The sequence below is a fragment of the Mastigoproctus giganteus genome, chromosome 14 (assembly GCF_048544385.1).
Source record: "Mastigoproctus giganteus isolate SK-2022 chromosome 14, ASM4854438v1, whole genome shotgun sequence".
In the NCBI taxonomy this organism is placed as follows: Eukaryota; Metazoa; Arthropoda; class Arachnida; order Uropygi; family Thelyphonidae; genus Mastigoproctus; species Mastigoproctus giganteus.
In genome coordinates, this window is record NC_143588.1 from 3,775,157 (window position 1) to 3,798,897 (window position 23,741).

The following is a 23,741-nucleotide window of genomic DNA, read 5'->3' on the forward strand; positions in this document are numbered from 1 at the left end:
TGATATATTGGAATTTTTCAATAGGGATTTGGAGGTGATTATCCCATTGTATTAGCCAATAGTTAGGTAGGCTATACCTTACTGCAGGCAAGACTGGAAGTCTCTTCTTGGGAAAGATGTAGATTAGTCAAAAGAGGTTGCAGAGAAGAGCAACAAGATTAGTGACTCAAACAAAAGCGCACTCATACCAAGAAAGACTTAATTTCTGCAAATTGCAACATCTGGAAACCAAGACCTTCAAGAAGATCTGATTGAAGTGTTTAAGGCTTTTAAGGGATTGTGTAAGCTAAATGCCGATGGTCCTTCCTTCATGCTCTGACCACACACACATAAGGGACACAAATTTAAATTTCAAAAAATTGTTTTCAGCCCGTAAGTTTTGGAACAGATTTCCATCTATGTTGTGAAACTGGGTATTTTTAATACAGTAGAGCATTAGTTACCCAGAATAATTGATGTCAGACCTCTCCCAGCTAGTCAAAATTTTTTGGATAATCGAAAGTAAGGTAAGATTAAATTTATAATCGTAAATGTAATCATAAGGTAATTTATAATCGTAAATTTAAATTCTTAAGATAAGATTAAATAAATTTAATCTTACCTTACGATTAAATTAAATAATTAAGAGGCTATACTCAACTTAGTGGTACACCCTTCAAAATGGCAACAAGAAGTTGGGGGAAAGCAGTGATTGACAGGTTGTGACTCTGCCTACTTACTTCATCCCCCCCCCTCTTCATTTCTGGCAAACATCGTGTGACACGATGTCATTGCACCAATAAATGTGAAATTCGTATCATTTCGTAGTCACATTTGCTTGCTGGGTTTGCTCATTATGTTCGCTTGCTGTGTGGTACCTCATGTCGTCCTGAGTTAAAGAAAATTTAAACTTGAAAAGTTTCATAAATTGTTCATATTTTTCCTTTAACAACTTTTTAATTACCTTAAGTGTCCAAAAATTAATATTAGGTTACCTTGCCACATGGTTCCTTGTGTTGTCCTGAGTTTCTGTGTCATGTATCCTGTTCCGTCCTGCAGGTAAACTGTTTCGTTGTTTTGCTGCTGCTGCTGCTGCTGCTGCGAGTATTGTGTCAGTTATTATGTTCTTTAAAAAAAAAAAAAATTCTATTGGCGTATTGTGCATATATACAAAGAAGAATTTTATTGTTAATTGCATATGTTAGTCGACTTTCATTTGTGTTTAGTGAAAAAAGGTTAGGTTTTTAGGTTAGGCTTTTATGCAACTTCAGGAGGGATTCAAGCTAAAACCAGTCATTCAAAAAAAAAAAAAAAAAAACAATTATAACAGGTCATGTTTTTAATTGACTTTCATTTCTGTTTAGTGAGAAAAGATTAGGTTTATAAGCAACTTCGGGAAGGATTCAAGCAAAAAGCAGTAGGGGAAAAATTATAAGAGGAGTCATATTTAATTGACTTTCATTTGTGTTTAGTGAAAAAAAAAAAAAGGTTAGGTTTTTAGGCGACTTCAGGAGGGATTCAAGAAAAAAACCACTCGTTGGCTGCACATGGTATTACTTTTGTTTCTTATTTTTAAAAAAGATTACTGTTTTTGTGTTAATTTTTCTTCATTTTAACTCTGAGATGTTATGTTATGTGACATTTTGTCTTTCTGAATAAATTGCATTTCTGTTACTTCCTGCTTCAAAAAAATTGCTGTTTTGCTGTTAGTTTTGTTGTTTTTTCAGCTCTGACGTACTGTTATGTCACATGACATCCACCACATGCAGTTGTTCGAGAAGAAGGGGGGGCACAGTGAGTGGGCGGAGTTACAAACCATACGTCACTGCTTTCCCTTTCATTTTGTAAGGGTACCGTTCTCTGGATGTTTTACCAATTAAGATTAATTAAATAAAAAAAAATTATAAACTAATCTCGGAAAACAGAAACGTCCATCCAGGCATTTTTATGATTTTTATACAAAACAGAAAAATTAGAAAGATTTTTAATTGCTCTCGGTTTTTTCAACAAATAACGGGCATGGACAATCTGTGTGTCCCAGTAGCATTTGCACCTCACTCTTTTCTCATCTTAAAACCTGGTGCAGGCATTTCTCTTTTAGTGACTAGGGTTTTCTCTGTAATGCTTTCCATAATAAGCTCATCTCAACATTATAAACATTTTCTATCTTGTTGCTATAACTGAAGCAAACTTGCTTTTCAAAGGACACATTCCTGCCGATTCACCTGCAGAAAATTTCTCGCATTGAATATCTACTTCATATATACAGTGTCTCAGTTTAAAGTTTTCCAGCCAACCTGTGCTTGCCTTAAAATCTTTATTACCTATTAATTTTCAATTAAAATTCAATGCTCTTTCACACAACATTGGGCCAGACACTGGTTCACATAAAAATAAAAAGGAAGAAAGATCAGCCTTTCAAATTATTCTGGATAACCGACGTTCTACTGTAATTTTAAGGAGATCTTGACAAATTCTTTTGGGGAGGGGGTGTTGTACGGCTGATGTGGCTTTTTTTTTTTTTTTTTTTTTGCTGATGCTTTATAAACTTGCTTTCTTGCCTTCAGTTTCTACTACTAATATGTGCCCGTTTTCTGCCATTGATTTTTCTATTTACTCCCATTTCCTCCTTGCGTCACTTATTTTGGAGGTAGAGGAGAACCCATATAGAAGTGATCACTTCTGTGATAACCTCCATACTTAGAGAGAGAGAGTCTTTCTTTTAGGTTATCCCAGTGGAAGATTAATCAGACAATGCCATGATGTATCATCAAAACCATGGCTGCATATGACCAGGAAATTGAGTGATATTTTGCATTGAATCATGAAAAAATTAAGCAAATATAAGAATTAAACTTAATAAAAAATTAAGTTGAATTCTTAGTTCAAGTAGGTATACTAATAAAATAAATATTCATAAGAATCTTTATTTCACTTTGCTTGTTTATCTTAAAAAAAAAAAAAAGTTTTGGCTATGAAAAAAAAAAAAAAAATCCTATTTTCATTGCAGTTTAAAGCATTTATTGTAATGAACAATTTCACATAGTTACACATAATTCGTTACATATAATTGCTGTAGGAATTCCTGATATTTAATGCATTAGATAATAGCCATTGTAGAAGACTTATGCCATACATGTAATAAAGGACTTTTATTCTGTTTCATGTTTGGCATATGTACTAACAGGAAGTGAGCATAATAAAGATAGTGATACTTTTTTGGCTAGATACAACCAAATGTTTCCATTGAATAGACAAACAAGAGTGTCTGGACTGTTACTAACAGTGCAGACTTCCACCATTGTCTTGTAAGAGTGTTAATGAGAAAAAAAGTACTAGTAGTTGTCATTCATTCATTCCAATTAGAAATCCTCTATATGGTCATAACAAGTTAACATAAGAACATTTCAAGCCTCTTTTCTCCGATGATACTGCTTTATGGTTTTTTTATTTATTTTTTTTTATACCTTTTCCTGGTGTTATTAACTGGTATTGTTAGTATTTAAGATATGGTAAAGCATATCACAAGGCATAGCATATATTACAGCACTTATAACAACCCAAACAGTATAGATTTTCATCTTCATAATTCTGTTTTAACCTCTTGATGCAATTTTATTCTGTTTCTTTGCCAAATTATCAAATTTATGGCAAACTTTTTAAAAAAAAAGTTTACAATGTGGAACTCCTTACAAACAGCATGCAATTATTTTACATTAAATACGTTAATCTTAAATTAATTACTTAAGATTTATAATGACAATTAGACCTTTATCAGTGAGTGTATAATAGGAACAAGTGATTTTTAGAGGGCCTAATTTAGGGTTCTTTTGAGTAGTTGGGCACCAAACACTTTATAGTATTCTTTTAGTAAGAAGGCTGTGCTATTTGCTAATAAGTAACAAACATACATCTTTTTTAATGTTTTATAGTTCATAATTTAAAAAAAAAACAACTTACCATTAAACTGAATTCTTATAGCAGGCATAAATCCTATGATGGTTCAGAATCTTGCAGCTCTTGCAGTAGCAGGTAGTGCTAATAACTCTACTGGGTTAGCAAACTTATCTACAGGTATGTATAAAATTAAGATAAATTATGAGGAAAATTTCTTTTCACAAAAACTAATTTTGCACCACTTGATAATGTTGATTAAGACTACCTTTAATTATTATATTTCATGAAAATGGTACTGTTTCTAGAGACTAATTTACAGGAAATGTTACCACAAATCAGGTGAACTAATATCATAGCTCTCAAATTCTATAAACTTTAGTTCCTGATTTCTGCATAAGTAATTCAAGGAAATCTAATGAATTTAGGCAAAAGATCAATATTTACTAGATTAATAGAATTTTTCCTTTTAGTTACTTCCCTTCTGCTGCATGGTGTTGTAGGGAACTATAACACCATTTAATGTGTGAACTGTTACATTATTTTGATAATGTAACAGTTACATTATCATATATATATATGATAATGTAACTGTTATAATGCATAGTGTGCAGCATTCATAATGGTGCTTATATTTAATAATGAAAGGTAAAATTTCTACTGTTTTCTTCACAGATGGTAAAGTTTTCTTGACTGGGGCCTTTTTTTATGTATTAGGAACTTGAGACAAAGCATAAATTATAGTGTGTCTTTAAAGTCTGTCTGATATACAGTTAGTTTCAGGATGTCAACTCTATACAGTTGTGCAAGTGGGTTAATAAAGGATTTTTGAGGGACATATTTCAGAATCAACTTTTTAGAAAGAGGTTTTAATCCAAATCAAATGGTGTTTCAAAGGTTTGCATGTATAGGACAAATAATGGTCCAGTAGTTCCTTGTACTGCTTGAATTGTCTCATTAGGATTATATTAATCATTAACTCAGAAATCTGTACAGCTCCTTTCACCATATAGGTGACTGGAATCCAGCAGTCTCATGCCTGTTCGGGCCCTGAGTGCCAAGCGATTTTTCTTGAGAAATATCTATATAGTGATCTTTCCGAGTGACTTGTTCTGTTTTATTTCTACCTTTCTTATACTCAATTCACTGAAAGTGGTTCTGTACAGCAGATTTTGAGTAGGAACCCAAAAAAGGAAAATCACCTTTCTGTTCGTAGCATAGTTACTAATTTTTTAACTTACAAACTAACTTCACGGCCACTAGGTGGCAGCACTCCTGCCTCCTCGTGACAGGGCCAGTAAGCTGAGGGAAAAGTTATCCTCCAGAGCTAAAAGCAGTAACCATGGATATAAATGACTATCCACCTCTACAGCCTTCAAGCTCAAGACCAATCCAATGATAATGACTTGAACAAACCTAAAAGCTTTGAAGGGAAGCACAGTATTACCAGAAAGTTTGGCTAGTCTTGCCAAACTTTCTGGTAATACACTCCCTATTCACACAGCCTGTTGGCAAGTTATCACCATTTCTAATTCAAAGATATTTTGAATCCATAGCCGGATTACCAAAAATGGTGAAGCGACTACAATCGGGACTCCTCCTGATCGAAACAGCTTCCTCAAAACGTTCTAAATGGCTGCTAACAACAACTCCCATCTACATTATCTATTACTCCCCACAATTGTTGAGGATAAACATAAAAAAGGCACCTGGGGTGGATGGGATCTATCCAATTATATTAAAGGAGGCAGCAAAGGAAGTACGCAAACCCTTAGCCATAATTATGAGAGTTTCTTTGGGGAGGTACTCAGGGGAGGTACCCATAGACTGGAGATGTGCAAATGTGACCCCAATTCACAAAGGAGGATCAAAGGCTGACACAAGTCATTATAGACCTGTGAGTTTAACTTCTGTTCCAGGAAAATTAATGGAGGCACTGGTTAAAGAATCACTGCAGGATCATCTAGACAAGACTTCAGTTATAGCTCGGACACAGCATGGTTTTGTTAAGGGGAAGTCTTGCCTGACCAATTTGATGGATACTATGATGCAGTCACAAAAGAACTGGATGCAGGGAATAACTTTGATATTATATATTTGGATCTTAGAAAGTCTTTTGATACTGTTGCACATGGAAGACTGCTGCACAAATTGGAGCAATTTGGCATTGGAGGCAAATTGCTGCTATGGATAAAGGCATGGTTGAGGGGGAGAAGACAAAGAGTGGTAATCAATGGACACTGCTCATCGTGGACTAGTGTTATTAGTGGAGTCGTTCAGTGTTGGGTCCATTATTGTTTTCTGTATTTATAAATGATATTGATGATGGTATATCAAGCTAATACAAATGATATTGATGATGGTATATCAAGCTAAACGATACAAAGGTTGGCAGGGTTGATAAGGACACTACTGATGCTATGCTGCTGCAACAGGATCTAGAAAGGTTGAGCAGATGGGCTGAGAGGTGGCAAATGAAGTTTAACATTGACAAATGTAAAGTACTACACATGGGAAACAGCAACCCCAGAGCAACATATTAACTCTGTGGTACTACACTGACAGTGGTAGAGAATGAAAGGGACTTGGGGGTGGTTGTGCAGGCAGATATGAAGTTCTCTGAGCAGTGCAGACGGGCTGCAAGAGTAGCTCATGGAGTATTGTCAATGATATACAGGAATTTTTCCAGCAGGGATAAGGAGGTGATTATTCCATTGTATAAGGCGATGGTCAGGCCACACCTAGAGTACTGTATACAGGTCTGGAGGCCTCATTTCAAGAAGGATGTAGAGCTGCTGGAACAAGTACAGAGAAGGGCAACAAGATTAGTGAATGGAACAAAGGGTTGCTCTTACAAAGAAAGGCTTAAGTTTTGCAAATTATAGTGTCTGGAGACTAGGCACTGGCAAGGGGATCTGATAGAGGTGTATAAAGCCTTGAATGGTTTGAGCATGCTCAATGCCGATGGGATTCTTCCTCTTGTTCAGAATAATCACCTGGGAGGGCATAAATTCAAATTGAGAAAACACAGATGTAGAATAGATGTGTGGAAATTTGCCTTTAGCCAGCGGGTAGTTGGTTGGTGGAACAGACTTCCATCCCTCGCTGTAGAAGTTGATAGCCTAAATAAATTTAAAGCTCAGCTGGACAGGTATTTCGAACGAACGGAGGGGTGAAATGGAAGTGTTTTTTTTTTTTTTTTTTGGCTGATGCTGCATAAGCTTGCTTTCTTGCATCATATGCCTCTACTAATGCTAAACCCTAAATTCATCTAAAGGTGCTATCACAGAGTGGGACCTACTTACAGTCTCTTAGAAAGAATTAAAGAAATTAACAGTCAAAGTAATCATTGCCAAACAAATAATGACCAAAAAAGGTTGAAATCTCATTCCTACTAGAGCCATCATTTTAACATTTAGCCCTCCAGAATTGCCATCCACAGCAAAAGCTGGCTATTTAAACTGACAAATTTTCAAGTACATTCTGAACCCTATTAGTTGTTTTAAATGCCAAAAAGATGGCCATTCTGACGCCTCCGTAGCCAGGTGGGAAGGAGCAGCAGTGTGCAGCACACGCTTCTTGATTAGACCGGGGTTCGAGCCCGTCACCACCGCATATCCCGGAGCAATATGGCCTTAGTTGCTAATGCTCCTAAAAACCAAACAAAAAAAAAAAAAAAAAAAAAAAGATGGCCATTCTCAGCAAGCATGCGGAGGGATGCCATTTGTCCAATTTGTCATCAAAAGACTATATACAAGACTGTATATAAACATAAAGTCACATATTCTGAGGCACGCAGACATGTTATGTTGACCATGCCTAGTCGATCCTATATGTCTCGCATACCCGGAACTATTCATCAACTGCAGTTTAAACAGATTTATCAGTTCCATCCAACACCTCTCTAGCTAACTTAGCTAAAGCAACTCTATCAACCTCCGGAAAAGGTGCTCTTAAAACAAAAGCCAGTGAAGCCACTAATGCTCCGATTAGTATTCCAAATGATACTCTAATGGTCTGAAATGACACTAAAAATTGAAAACTGATAAAGTCTGTAAGAAAACCGAACCAGCCACCAACAGTACAGGAGTAGATGTACATGCAGATTATGAGGTACCCATCCTGGAACTTCATGCCAAAGACACTATGAACACTGGACACCCCATATTCCCAAAAAAGACTGGAAAAAAATGCCCCACATACAAAAGACAGTCAGATGAATCATCCTCAGCTAAACCTAAATAATGCATAACGTCATACAGTGGACCTGCAGAGGACTAAGCAGTCATTCAGATGACTTAAAGGATTTAATCACTCAGTTTAATTCCATAGGTGTATGTTTACAGAAAACATTCTGGGCACTGCACGTTTCACCAAAATTTTCAAATTATATCATCTACAAGATAGACAAGACAAGATAGGATATCAGAATATCCTGCACATGGAGGAGTAGCTATTCTTATTAATTCTGACATTCCATCAAGGTCCATTCAATTACAAACCACCCTAGAAGCTGTGGAAGCTTGTACTGCAGTTGTTAATTCCATTTACCCTTGTTCCTATTTACATTCCACCATTTCTGCCATTTCCCCATTCAGAACTGGACAACCTCCTTAAGCAACTCCCAACACAATTTGTCTTTTCAGTGACTTTAATAGACACCATCCATGGTGGGTATTCACTACAATAGATGCGAGAGGCAGATTGATTGAAGAAATTTTGAACAGTAATGATCTGAATTTGCTAAACTCTGAATCTCCCACCTACATCCACCTACCTATCTAGAGGATCTACTTCTGTAATTGACTTGTCAGTTTGTTCACCATCCATCTTTCCAATCATGACATTGTCAGTGTTAGCCAATCCCTTTAATAGCGATCATTTTCTGATTATTTGCTAATTACAGACAGGAGTAACTCCAAATCCTGATCACAGATCCACTTGAAAGTTGAAAAAGACAAACTGAGATGGCTATTCTGCCAAAATATGTTTAGACAGACTTTAGGTTCAAAAACAACCTATTGATGATGTAACTAGATATATAACCAATTAGATTCTGACTGCAGCTGACGCTACTATTCCAAAATCCAAGACACTGAAATCACTGGTGGAATACAGATTGCTTTCATATGAAACAGGAGAGAAACTGTGCTTTTGAATAATTTCCAGAAGTATTCTGCCACTAGGAATTGATTTGCTTATTAAACGCAAAGGCAAAGCACAAATTGCAGAATGCAATTTGTGCTTTTGGCTCAACCATCACAAAAAGACACCGACACATGGCTCATCTAGAGAAAGATACAGGGCCCTAAATGGCAAATTTTCTGGCAGCACAGGGCCCTAAATGGCAAATTTTTTGGCAGCCCTCTCGGATACTTCATTGGAAAAGGAAAACATGTCTTCTCCTTAAGAAGTTGCTAAAGCACTAGCAGAATCATTTGCCATAATCTCTGCTTCTGCTTCTTATGCATCCTCATCCAAAACCTCAAAGCAGCTGCAGAACGGTATAGAATCAACTTCTTCATGCACTGCTCCTTTCCATATAACCAACTGTTTACATTACTAGAAATTAAAGAATCATTAAATAGATCTTCCAACAGTGCTGCAGGCCCAGATGGTGTTCATTACATTATGCTGAAGCACTTACTTGAAGAGGACTTGTGTACCTTATTGATTTTCTATAATTTGATCTTCTCTGAAAATGCCTATCCTTCTTCCTGGTACAATTCTTTCTTTATCGTGATACTGAAACAATGTAAATATCCATCCCTGGTACAAAATTATAGGCCCATATCTCTCAAGCTGCTTTGGTAAAGGCCCCGGGTGCCAAGCGATCTTTCTAGTGCAGTTTTCTGGCGTTTTTCCTAGGGCGAATACTAGTGCTTTAATAATCTCTCCACCACTCGCAATGTTACTGCTTCCCTCATTGAGCAATGTTACTGCTATCGCTAGCAATGTACTGCTCTCCTCTTCTGCTGATCGCTTGGTCACTGGTTGGCACCACTCCTGCCTCCATGTGGCAGGGTCGGTAACCTGGGAGAAGGAATTCTCTCTTCCAAGGCTAAAAGGAGCAGTGATGGATTGCGATGCATATCCACCGCTAGAGCCCACAGGCTCCAGACCTGTTAACTCTGATTCAGAGCTTGACTCGAATCATGCAAAGAGACTACAGACAGAAAAACAAACTGCAGACATGCCAGCATTTTTCATAATGCATTCGCTATCCATACAACCTGTCAGCAAGCTATCACTTTTTCTAATACAGAAATGTTTAGTATCGGTTGTTGGATCTCCCAAAATGGTTAAATGTCTCCAATCTGGAGACCTTCTAATTGAAACTCCTAAGCCAAGTCACTCAGAAAAATTGTTAAAATTAACAACTTTTAACAATATTCTTGTGTCAGTAACAACCCATGAACACTTCTAAAGGAGTTATTAGCGAATGGGACTTACTAAATGTGTCTGAAGAAGAGATAATTCAAGAGCTTAGCGAACAAAAAGTGACTCACGCACGGAGAATTATGACAAAAAAAGATGGCAACCTATTACCAACCAGGTCCATTATTTTGACATTCGGTACTCTGAATCTCCCATCTTCTGTAAAAGCAGGTTACTTAAACTGGAAGATTCGACCTTACATCCCAAATCCCATTTGCTGCTTTAACTGCCAGAAGTACAGCCATTCTCAGACGGCATGCTGAGGCAATGCTGTGTGCCCTATTTGCGGCTCCAAAGAGAATTCCCAAGGAGACTGTACAGCTTCCACTCCCACTTGCCCAAACTGTCAAGGAAGCCATTCTACATTTTCTAAAGCCTGTGACCTTTGGAAATCAGGTAAAAAAATCCAGAAGTATAAAGTGGAGCATAAAGTCACATACCCTGAAGCAAGAAAGCAAATAATGCTAACCACGCCTAGCTGATCATATGCGCATCGGTCACCAAAAGCAGCCACTCAGCTGCAACCCAAACAGATGTCTCCATAGAACCGAATATTTCCTTTGCCACCTGGGCCAAAACTGTGCTAACTTACAATAAGAAAACTACAGTCAATGAGACCAGCAACACTCCGATCGGTATCCCAACTGATGCTATCTCAACCTTGCCCTAAACAACAAAATCAGCTACTATTGAAAACCAGAAGAAAGTGAAACCACATTTTATCAACATGGAAATGAAGGTTCAGTCAGAGGATGCAAAAACAATACTAGAGTTACATGCTAATGATACCCTGGAAACAGGATGCCCAACCTTTCCCAGAAATGAAAAATCAAAACTAAGCAGACAGAAACCTTCTCAGAAAAAACAGTCAGATCAATCTTCCTCAAATAAATCCAGCCAATGAATAAATTTCTTCAATGGACCTGTAGAAGATTACTGTGTAATCCTTTACAGTTCCTCTTGAATTATTTACTCATACAAACTAAAACAATAGGTGTATGTTTACAGGAAAACTTTTATCACCACAAGTTTCTCTGAAAATTAAAAATTATACTATGTTTAGGCAAGACAGGGATTCTGACACTCCTGCACGTGGTGAGGTGGCTATTCTTATCAAAACTACCATACCGTCAAGACATCTCCAACTACAAACACTCCTTAGAATTTGTAGCAGTTCGGATAGCAATGGGAATATCTTTAACCCTTGCATCCATTTATATCCCACCGAATTATCCTTGCTCCCAGACTGAACTTGACAATCTTATCACACAACTGCCACCTCTGGTCTGTTTACTCGGTTATTTCAACGGACACCATCCATTGTTTGGATCTTCCAACATGGATAGGAGAGGCCAATTAATAGAAATATTCCTGGATAACCATAACCTGACTCTGTTGAATTCTGGCTCTCCAACTCATATCTAACTACCTACAGGTACTACATCAGCCATAGACATATCCATATGTTCAGCCTCTCTTTTTCCAAGCATGGATTGGTTAGTGCTAAGTGAACCATTCCACAGTGACCATTTTCCTATCATCAGTTCAATTCAAACACAGACGGTGTCATGTCCTAAAGGCCATACTTCTTGGAATTTTCATAAAACAAACTGGAAAAACTATTCAACTTGTATCCTTCTTGACAACCAATATGTACAACAAAAACACATTGATGATGAAACTGATCATTAGCATTAGTATTAGTAGAGGCATTTGATGCAAGAAAGCAAGCTTATGCAGCATCAGCCAAAAAAAAAAAAAAACCCACTTCCACTTCACCCCTCTGTTCGTTCAAAATACCTGTCCAGCTGAGCCTTAAACTTATTTAGGCTATCAACCTCCACGACAAGGGATAGAAGTCTGTTCCACCAACCAACCACCCGCTGGCTAAAGGCAAATTTCCGCACGTCTATCCTACATCTGTCTTTCCTCAATTTGAATTTATGCCCTCTCAGGTGATTTTTCTGAGCAAGAGGCAGAATCCCATCAGCATTGAGCATGCTCAAACCATTCAAGGCTTTATACACCTATATCGTATCACCTCATCGGTGCCTAGTCTCCAGACACTGTAATTTGCAAAACTTAAGCCTTTCTTCGTAAGAGCAACCCTTTGTTCCATTCACTAATCTTGTTGCCCTTCTCTGTACTCGTTCCAGCAGCTCTACATCCTTCTTGAAATGAGGCCTCCAGACCTGTATACAGTACTCTACATACATACAGGTGTGGCCTGACCATTGCCTTATACAAGGGAATAATCACCTCCTTATCCCTGCTGGAAAAATTCCTGTATATCATTGACAATACTCCATGAGCTACTCTTGCAGCCTGTCTGCACTGCTCAGAGAACTTCATATCTGCCTGCACTGCTCAGAGAACTTCATATCTGCCTGCACAACCACCCCCAAGTCCCTTTCATTCTCTACCACTGTCAGTGTAGTACCACAGAGTTGATACGTTGCTCTGGGGTTGCTGTTTCCCATGTGTAGTACTTTACATTTGTCAATGTTAAACTTCATTTGCCACCTCTCAGCCCATCTGCTCAACCTTTCCAGATCCTGTTGCAGCAGCATAGTGTCAGTAGTGTCCTTGACAACCCTGCCAACCTTTGTATCATCTGCAAACTTGGACATTAAGCTTGATATACCATCATCAATATCATTTATAAATACAGAACACAATAATGGACCCAACACTGAGCCCTGCGGGACTCCACTAATAACATTAGTCCACGATGAGCAGTGTCCATTGATTACCACTCTCTGTCTTCTCCCCCTCAACCACCCCTTTATCCATTGCAGCAATTTGCCTCCAATGTCACACTGCTCCAATTTGTGTAGCAGTCTTCCATGTGCAACAGTATCAAAAGCCTTTCTAAGATCCAAGTATATAATATCAAAGCTATTCCCTGCATCCAGTTCTTTTGTGACTTCATCATAGTATCCAATCAAATTGGTCAGGCAAGACTTCCCTTTAACAAAACCATACTGTGTCCGAGCTATAACTGAAGTCTTGTCTAGATGATCCGGCAGTGCTTCTTTAACCAGCGCCTCCATTAATTTTCGTGGAACAGAAGTTAAACTCACAGGTCTATAATTACTTGTATCGGCCTTTGATCCTCCTTTGTGAATTGGGGTCACATTTGCACATTTCCAGTCTATGGGTACCTCCCCTGAGTCCAAGGAAGCTCTCATAATTATGGCTAAGGGTTTGCTTACTTCCTTTGCTGCCTCCTTTAATATAACTGGATAGATCCCATCCACCCCGGGTGCCTTTCTTGTGTTTATCTTCCACAATTTCTCCTCCATTTTACTCCCAGTTATTTCAAGATTCTGTAGCTTACTGCTAGAGTTGAATACACCTCTGGCATTCCCCTCGCTGAATAACTCATGTGTGAATGTCGATGCAAAATATTCATTTAGTTTGTTAGCTACCTGAGCAGGATCATCAACAGTTGACCCATCAATATCAAGTGGACCAATCTGATTCATCCCCTTCCTTCTAGAGTTTACATACGTTAAGAACTCTTTGCTGTTTTTCTTTGCATCCCTTGCCAAGGATTTCTCGTAATCTGCCTTCGCCTGCCTAACCTCCTTTGTAACTTGGTTGCATATCAACTTGTATCTATCATAGGCTTCTGTGTCATGTGTTAATTTGTAAGTATCCCATGCATTTTTCTTCTCTGCCATATGCCTCATTAGTTCATCTGATATCCATTTTGGCCTAAACCTTGAACAATATTTCTTAGTTGGTATGTAAAGCCTAGTAGCTTCCAAGATAAGTTCTTTGAATGCTTCCCATTTTGAATTTGCTGTTGGTAACATCATCAGTTGGTCCCACTGTATAGAATTTAAATACTGTCTCAGTCCATCGTAGTCGCCTTTACGGAAGCAATAACCCTTCCCTTTACCCCTAATGGTAGTTACCTCTTTGAGTAAATCCCACTTCAGCACACTGTGATCACTGCCACCTAGTGGTTCATTTATCTGCAGATTCTTAATGCATGAAGAATCACTGCTGATAATCAAATCAAGAGTATTACTCCCTCTAGTTGCCTCCCGAACATGCTGATGTAGAAAACAATCATCCAATAAATCCACAAAAGCCCTGCTAGTGTGTGAGTGACCAGCCCCCAAATTCCAGTCAATATCTGGGAAATTAAAATCTCCCATTATAAGACTCTCTGATTTACTGGCCCACTCTATTTCCCTGTACAGTTTCTTATTATACTCATCAGAGTCATTAGGCCTATAGCACACTCCTACTCTCAATTTTGATCTCCCAATGCTTATGTCACACCAAACTGCCTCAACACTGCACTGTCCAGCGATGTCGACTGGCTTCACTTCCTTGGTTTTTATGTGTTTCTTAACTAATAGCATAACCCCTCCCCCATTTCTATCCTGTCTATCCTTTCTGTAGATGTTGTACTCCCCAAATTCCAGTTCTGCATCCCTTATATCTGTGTGACACCACGTCTTTGATATCCCAACAATATCTGCCTTTGATGTTTTGAGCAATACCTCAAATTCATCAAATTTATTTACTAAATTCCTAGCATTGGTGTACACGCAAGTATACCTGCACCTGTTTCTATTCTTAGCTACCCTAACACAACCCATGTGTTTACTTGTACCGCAATGGCTCCCAGCAGTCTCTTAAATATCATGCATCTTGTTTTTCAGGCTTCTGCTCATTCTAATAGAAGCAGTGCAAGAATCTCTTTCACCTCTGCCAGTGGCTATGTCAATCTATTGGTCTTTGTCTCCCCCCCCCAAGCTAGCAGTTTTCCGACCCACCTAACACTGCCTCGATAGCATCAGCAAATATTCTTGCACCCTTTCTATTTAAGTGTATCCCATCCCTGTAGAAGCAATCTCTCCTGTTAACAAGTACAGTCCAGGCTGAAAAAAATTCTACCCCTTGAGCCTTGCACAATCTTTCCAGGGCCGAATTGATCGACAAGGCTTTCATCATATACTCCCTCCTATCGTGTCTGGGCAGAATTGCAGACACTTTCAAATTCAACCCTAATTCTCGGCTTTTGTTCAACAGTGACCTGTACTTGTTAAGTAATTCTGCCGGTCTCCTACTTTTAATATCATTAGTGCCAACGTGTATAACTATATCACCTTTTGTGCCCTTAAAAGATGATATTCGCTCTACAACGTCATCAACCTTTGCCCCTGGCAGACATACCCTGGTCCTGTTCCGCCTATCCTTTTTACAAAGCATGTGCCCCGTTTCCCTGACAATAGAGTCACCAACAACTACTAGTTCCTTCGGGACCAGCGCATTCTGATCACATTAAAAGCCATATATTATCTGCAGCAGAAATTTCCATTCCAAAATCTGATCAGCGCAAGCATGTACACCAAAATCAATGGCGGAAACAAGAGTGCTCCAAAGTGAAACGAGAAAAAAATCATGCTTGAAACCAGTTTTGCAAATTTCCAACTACCACCTAATTATATACAAAAAACTGAGCCAAAGCAAGACAAATTAGGAAGACAGCAAAACGTGACTCCTGGATTAAATTCAACTGAACTATTAACAAAAACACTGACACTCGAATCATTTGGAAAAAAATTCAAGCTCTCAATGGGAAATTTCTACCACTGCAATCTCCGATAATACAATGCAATGGGCAGGAATTATCCTCTCCTACTGACATTGCAAATTCTTTAGCAGAATCTTTTTATAACATTTCTGCCTCTTTTTCTTATGTGACCTCCTTTCAACGCAATAAAACTGATGCAGAACATCATGAATTTAATTTCTCAACTAGACTTTCACTTCTGTATAACCAGCTGTTTACTCTGTCTGAGCTGAAAGAAACTTTGAGCAAATCTCCGAAAAGTGCAGCAGGACCAGACTGCATTCACTACAGTATGCTGAAGCATCTGTGTGAAGCCAATCTCTATATACTGTTACTCTTTTATAACCAGATCTTCTCAAAAAATACATATCCTCTTTCATGGCATCATTCCTTTATTTGTGCTATTCCAAAACCAGGCAGAGATCCTTCTCTAGTTCAGAATTACAGACCAATATCGTTGACAAGCTGTTTGGGCAAAATCTTTGCAAGGATGGTGCATAAGAGGCTCACCTGGATTCTAGACTCCGAAAATCTCCTTTCTGATCACCAATATGGCTTCCATAAAAACAGGTCCACCCTAGATTTACTCATAAAAATCGAATCCAAATTCGTAATGCCTTCGTCAGGAGACAACATCTAGTGTTGGTCAACCTCAATATTCATAAAGCATTTGACACCACATGGTGTTATTAAAGATATGCATCAGTTGGGGCTGAGAGGCCATCTCCCTTTAATAATTCGGAACTTTTTAAAATTGTGTACATTTCAAGTCCGATATAAAAACATGCTGTCAGCATCTCACATTCAAGAAGAGGGTGTCCCACAAGGTTTCATATTGAGTCTAACCCTATTTGCTATTAGGGTCAACAATATTTTGAAAGAACTTCCAAAAACGATTGAACTATACATGTATGCTGACGATCCCACCATATCCTGCCAATCGCAAAGCATGAATACTATCGAAAGACAGCTACAAATTGCTTTAATGTGAATTCAATCCTGGACCTTACACAATGGATATCATCTCACTGAACAGAAATCTACTACCACTCATTTCTGCAAACTTCGGTCACTTCATCCTGATCCAGAGCTAAAGATAAATAATGTGCCAGTTCCTTATGCTCACACTGTCCGTTTCCTTGGTCTGATACTAGACAGGAAACTGAACTTTCAAGCACATTGCTTATCTTCGAACCATCTGCTTGAAGAAATTAAACATCCTCTGATGTGTTTCATCCATGTCATGAGGTGCCGATCGTCATACCCTCATCCATCTTTATAGAGCTCTCATCAGGTCTCACTTGGACTATGGCTCTCCAGTATATGATTCTGCCAGGAAAAGTACTTTAGAATGATTAAACACCATCCAGCACAGTGCTTTGAGAGTCGCTCTAGGGGCATTCAGAACCTCCCTGGTTCAGAGCCTTTACATCGAAGCCCATGAATCTCCCTACATCTTTGCAGAAAAACATTACTTCTGATGTATGCCGTAAAAATCCGCAGTCTTCCTTCTCACCCTTGTTGGAGATGTCTGTACAATACTGAATGTGAGTAATTTTACAACAGTAAACCTAATGAAAACTGACCCACTCCACTTAGATTTAAGGAACTGGCTCAATCATGGAATATAGAAATTGGTAATATATTTCAGGACACGACACCACTAGATCCACTCTGGACAAATATCTGTGCAATATATGATGACTACTTTCATCAGTGGGGAAAGAACACCCTGTCTCCTTCCAATATTGCACGGTTACATGCAACTTAACTCTTTCTAATTCAAACACATGTGAAATCTATACAGATGGATCAAAAACTGAGACCCAAGTAGGTGCTGCAGCAATCTTCCTGTCATTCAGCACTTCTGTCTTGTTGCAGTAGAATGCAGCATCTTCACTGCTGAGCTCTATGCTATAAACTTAGCTCTGGATCACATTATTGAACATCTAATTCCATCTGCTTTAATATACACTGACTCACTCAGTGCTGTCTCTGCCATAAATACTAATACCAACTCCTCTCACCCTGTAATAAAACAGCCATTCTAAATTACTTGTGTGTAATGAGACAAACCAAACTGTGACATTCTGCTGGATCCCAGAGCATTCTGGGATAACAGGAAATGAAAAAGCAGATCTTGCAGCCAAACAACCAGATACTTCTATTTCACAGAATCGTCAAGTTCCATATACTGATTTCAAACCCTTCATCCATAAAGCATGTTACAATAGCTGGTCAATAATTTGGAGAGGTTATTCAGGAAACAAACTTTACCAAATAAAACCAGAACCAAAGCTATGGCTCTCCAGCTTCCAAAAAAGCAGATGAGAAGAAACAATTTTAGGAAGGCTAAGGATTGGACATATGCAGTTCACTCACCTGTATATTAACCAATGACAGTGCTCCCCAATGTACATCATGTCAAGTACAACTGGCCATTTGTTAGTGGACTGTCCCCAATTTCAAAAATACAGTTATATTAATGAAGCTGATATTTCATATTCACGATCAGAAAGAGACAATATGGCCCTAGCAGCCTATGTGTCGTTAAATTTGACAACAACTGCTTCAGTAAAAATAATGTCGAAAGGATGGTTCATACAAGACTCACATCCTGGAGTCACAGAATCTCCTGCCACAGGAGATTCTGTCACCTTCAAAAGAACAGATCAACACTAGAAGTGCTTATCAAAGCTAAATCTCATATCCGCAATGCCGTTGTCATGAAACAACTTCTAGTAATGGTCAACTTAGATCTTGAAAAGTCATTTGACACTACCTGGTGCTATTGTATTATTATGGATCTTTACCATCTCGGGCTTATGAGCCATTTGCCTGAAATAATTCGGCATTTCCTGCAATTGGGTTCCTTCAAGGTCCAATATAAAAACATACTGAGCCAGATATCATCATTCTTCTCTTTCTTGGTGATTTCCTTCTACTTATGTCCTCAGGGTAACTCGGGAATTTTTTTTTTTTTTGGCTGTGCAGCATAAGCCATAGGCTTCCTTGCACCATATAGCTAATAATAATACTCTCTGCATCACGCATTCTGGAAGAAGTCCTGCAGGGATGATTACTTAGTTCAACACTTAGTTCAATTTTGCAATCCTGAGTTAGCAGCATAACATGAGATATCCCAAAAACTGTTGAAACTTGTATGTATACAGATGACCTGTCCTGTCAGTTTCAAATTGTAAAACCATCGAATGGCAGCTCCAACTTGCCATAACCAAACTGTCCTGATCTTCATGGAACAGTTGCCGACTATCAGAAAAGAAATGCACTGCCACTCACTTTTGCAAGCAGTGGGCTCTCCATCCTGAATTGGAAATAAACAATACTCCAATCCCACTTTTTACTACTGTTAGATTTCTTGGACTGATATTAGTCAGCAAGCTGAACTTCTAAATTCACATCAATCATTTAAGAACTACATATCTAAAACATTTGAATATACTTCGATCAGTCTCATCTGTGTCATGGGGAGCTGATTGGTATACTCTACTGCATCTTTACAGAGCTTTAATCCATTCACGCCTACATTATGGTTGTCAAGTATATGAATCTGCCAGGAGCACTACTTTACAATGTCTAAATGTCATCCAGCACAGTGCTCTGAGGACTATTTTGGGTGCTTTCAGGACTTCTCCAATCTAAAGTCTTTATATAGAAGGGCATAATCCTCCATTACATCTTCGTAGGAAATCATATCGGCCCTACTACGCTCCTAAAGAAAGAAAGAGACAATATGGCCTTAGCCATATTGTCTCTCTCAAAACCAATGTCTCTCTCAAAACCAATATGGGAGATTGAGAAAGAAAGAGACAATATGGCCTTAGCCATACTGTCTGTTTCTTTCTTTAGCAGCATAGTAGGATTCAGAGTATCTTTGTAATACTTGGTAGGATGTGTTCTATGAGAATAAGCCAAATGAAAATAAATCTTCTTCACCCAGGGTTAAAGAGCTTTTTCAGAGTTGGGATATCAATTTAAGTGATGTTTTTCAGGAGACAACTGCACCTGTTCCACTTTGGATGTTTGTTTTTGCTTCCTACAATGTACATTTTCTCCATTGGGGAAGAATGTCACACATCCTTTCAATATCAGACAGTTGCACTCAGCTCATACTACTCTGAACTCAATGCCTGTAAAATCTACACTGACAGGTATGCCAGTATGGCAGGTGCCATGGCAGTTTTTCCTTCACTTACATTACAGCTTCGCTACCATTACTCTCAGCATCTTCACTGCTGAATTATATGCCATCAAGTTAGCACTTAGTAAAATTATTGAGCTTTCCATCTCTCTTGCCATAAATTACACTGACTCCCACAGTGCTATCACTGCCATAAGGAAGGATTTCTCATCCTATTATCTTGAAATATATTCATTTCCAGCTATTCTCCTGTGGCATGTTCAATCACTCAGTCAGCTTTTTCTGGATCCCTGGCCATTCTGCCATTCCAGGAAATGAAAATGCTGACTTTGCCACTAAACATTGTCAACCTGCTCTTTTAGAACATCCTCAGGTTCCTCATAATGACTATAAGCCTATCATTCACAAAGCATGCAACAACAACTGGTTACAGTTCTGGAAAAGTAACACCAACAATAAACTTTACCGGATAAAACAAGATCCAAAACTGTGGCTCTCTGGCTTTTGATGAAACAGAAGAGAAGTGGTATTGGCAAGATTGAGAATTGGGCAACACTCATCATACTCATCTTTTCCTATTATTGGGAGAAAACCCACATCAATGCTCATCATTTCACTCCAGGGGCTCACATCTGGTGAGTATGGGCTTGGCACACCCAGGGTCCTGAGCTGGATATCATCATTCTTCTCTTTCTTGGTGATTCCTTTCTACTTCTGACTCTTGCTTGATCTCGATCTCTCTCTCTCTCTCTCTCTCTCTCTCTCTCTCTCTCTCTCTCTCTCTCTCTCTCTCTCTCTCTCTCTCTCTCTCTCAGGGTAACTCGGGAATTTTTTTGGCTTGTGCAGCATAAGCCTTAGGCTTCCTTGCACCATATGGCTAATAATAATAATAATAATGTTACAGACATCTTACGGGCCATCATTTTCTAGTTGATTGTCCCTTACATTCAACCATCCAGTCAAACACTTTTCAATCACTCTCCACATTTAAAATCTCACATGATTTATTTCATATCTTAGGAAATGAAGCAAATATAGAACTTTTACTGTATTAAAAATATATTGGCCTTTACAGGAGCATATAATCTAAGATCTTTAATGATATGCTGTGTGAATAAACTATGAACAGACACAATTTGGCCTCAGTAGCCCTTGTGACGTTAAATCCAATACCATCGACAACAACATCTTGCACTGTTTGATCTTGGCTGTGGCTATACATGTGAGGAAAATCTGCACAGCTGCTTGCACTCTGTGTGGTGGATGACGATTTTAAAAGTTTCTTTTGCCAGACATCTCTTACAGAGATTAAACTGTCTTTTAAGGCAGAATGTTCATAATGGTGGGCCGGGATAAAAAGAAATGATGCATTTCTCCACGATATATATTTATCTTTTAATCTCTCTTCTGATATACTACTTCTTAAGCTTCAGTCATTGTGTGTGTGTGTGTGTGTGTGTGTGTGTGTGACTTAGGAAGACATCATAGCTCTCAAAAAAACCCAGGAAGACATTACCTTTAGTAGGTATACATTTTTAATTGGCCAAGTGGTCATGAGTGGAAGTGGGAGTGCAGTAGCACATGCTCTTTGAGTAGTCTGGGGTTCAACCCGCTGATCTGCCAACCTGCACTGGAGCAGCGTGGCAGAGTATGGTCATTGTTCCTAAACATGAATCATTGAGGAGGCTTCCATCCTGCAATGGGTTAATAATGGCTGCAGTTTTTTTACATGCTTAATCATCAGAACTTACAAGTTTGGCCAAGCTTCTACTCTGGACACTCTTGTTTAGGAGGAGCAGTTTGATTTCTGGGGCTTCCAGGCTTTGGAAAGGACTGTGTTCAGTGCATTATTACTTGCTTTGTACATTTCTCTGCATGATATTCTAAATTTGTATAATATTGTTATTTAACATTGTACTTATAAAATGCACTGTTTGCTTGATGTTTGCAGAGCAATCGGGTACGGGACATGATACTGCCAAGGGGGATGTCTTTGTGTGTGCGCGCGATGCAAGGAGTGTATCGATATCAGGCAACAACTCGGCGTTCTTGTGGGCCTATATGAGAGCTTGAAGGACAGGGTGGATGCCCTCGAAGAAACTAAATTGAGGGGCCCATCAAGCTCTCAGCTGCCCACATCAACGCCAGAGCTTGCACTTGGGCATCGCGTGACACAGAGACAACCCCTAAGGCAGAATGCGCTGGTCCCGAAGGAACTAGTAGTTGTTGGTGACTCTATTGTCAGGGAAACGGGGAACATGCTTTGTAAAAAAGATAGGTGGAACAGGACCAGGGTATGTCTGCCAGGGGCAAAGGTTGATGACGTTGTAGAGCGAATATCATCTTTTAAGGGCACAAAAGGTGATATAGTTGTACACATTGGCACTAATAATATTAAGAGTAGGAGACCGGCAGAATTACTTAACAAGTACAGGTCACTGTTGAACAAAAGCCGAGAATTAGGGTTGAATTTGAAAGTGTCTGCAATTCTGCCCAGACACGATAGGAGGGAGTATATGATGAGAGCCTTGTTGATCAATTCGGCCCTGGAAAGATTGTGCAAGGCTCAAGGGGTAGAATTTTTTTCAGCCTGGACTGTACTTGTTAACAGGAGAGATTGCTTCTACAGGGATGGGATACACTTAAATAGAAAGAGTGCAAGAATATTTGCTGATGCTATCGAGGCAGTGTTAGGTGGGTCGGAAAACTGCTAGCTTGGGGGGAGACAAAGACCAATAGATTGACAGTAGCCACGGGCAGAGGTGAAAGAGATTCTTGCACTGCTTCTATTAGAATGAGCAGAAGCCTGAAAAACAAGATGCATGGTATTTCAGAGACTGCTGGGAGCCATTGCGGTACAAGTAAACACATGGGTTGTGTTAGGGTAACTAAGAATAGAAACAGGTGCAGGTATACTTGCGTGTACACCAATGCTAGGAGTTTAGTAAATAAATTTGATGAATTTGAGGTATTGCTCAAAACATCGAAGGCAGATATTGTTGGGATATCAGAGACGTGGTGTCACACAGATATAAGGGATGCAGAACTGCAATTTGGGGAGTACAACGTCTACAGAAAGGATAGACAGGATAGGAAGGGGGGAGGGGTTATGCTATTAGTTAGTCGACATCGCTGGACAGTGCAGTGTGGAGTCAGTTTGGTGTGACATAAACATTGGGAGTTCAAAATTGAGAGTAGGAGTGTGCTATAGGCCTAATGACTCTGATGAGTATAATAAGGAACTGTACAGGGAAATAGAGTGGGCCACTAAATCAGAGTGTCTTATAATGGGAGATTTTAATTTCCCAGATATTGACTGGAATTTGGGGGCTGGTTACTCACACACTAGCAGGGCTTTTGTGGATTTATTGGATGATTGTTTTCTACATCAGCATGTTCGGGAGGCAACTAGAGGGAGTAATACTCTTGATTTGATTATCAGCAGTGATTCTTCATGCATTAAGAATCTGCAGATAAATGAACCACTAGGTGGCAGTGATCACAGTGTGCTGAAGTGGGATTTACTCAAAGAGGTAACTACCATTAGGGGTAAAGGGAAGATTTATTGCTTCCGTAAAGGCGACTATGATGGACTGAGACAGTATTTAAATTCTATACAGTGGGACCAACTGATGACGTTACCAACAGCAAATTCAAAATGGGAAGCATTCA

The 23,741-nt window shown here is 38.9% G+C and overlaps 1 protein-coding gene across 2 annotated transcripts in view; it reads left to right on the plus strand.

The window, feature by feature from the left end:
• The window catches only part of LOC150074953 (CUGBP Elav-like family member 1), an 824,767-nt gene that overhangs the window by 601,643 nt on the left and 199,383 nt on the right, over positions 1-23,741 (plus strand). For both annotated transcript variants that reach the window (XM_090388957.1, XM_090388958.1), the window contains exon 12: positions 3,961-4,053. In XM_090388957.1, coding sequence (XP_090245083.1) covers positions 3,961-4,053 — 93 coding nt within the window. The remainder of the gene's footprint in view (positions 1-3,960; positions 4,054-23,741) is intronic.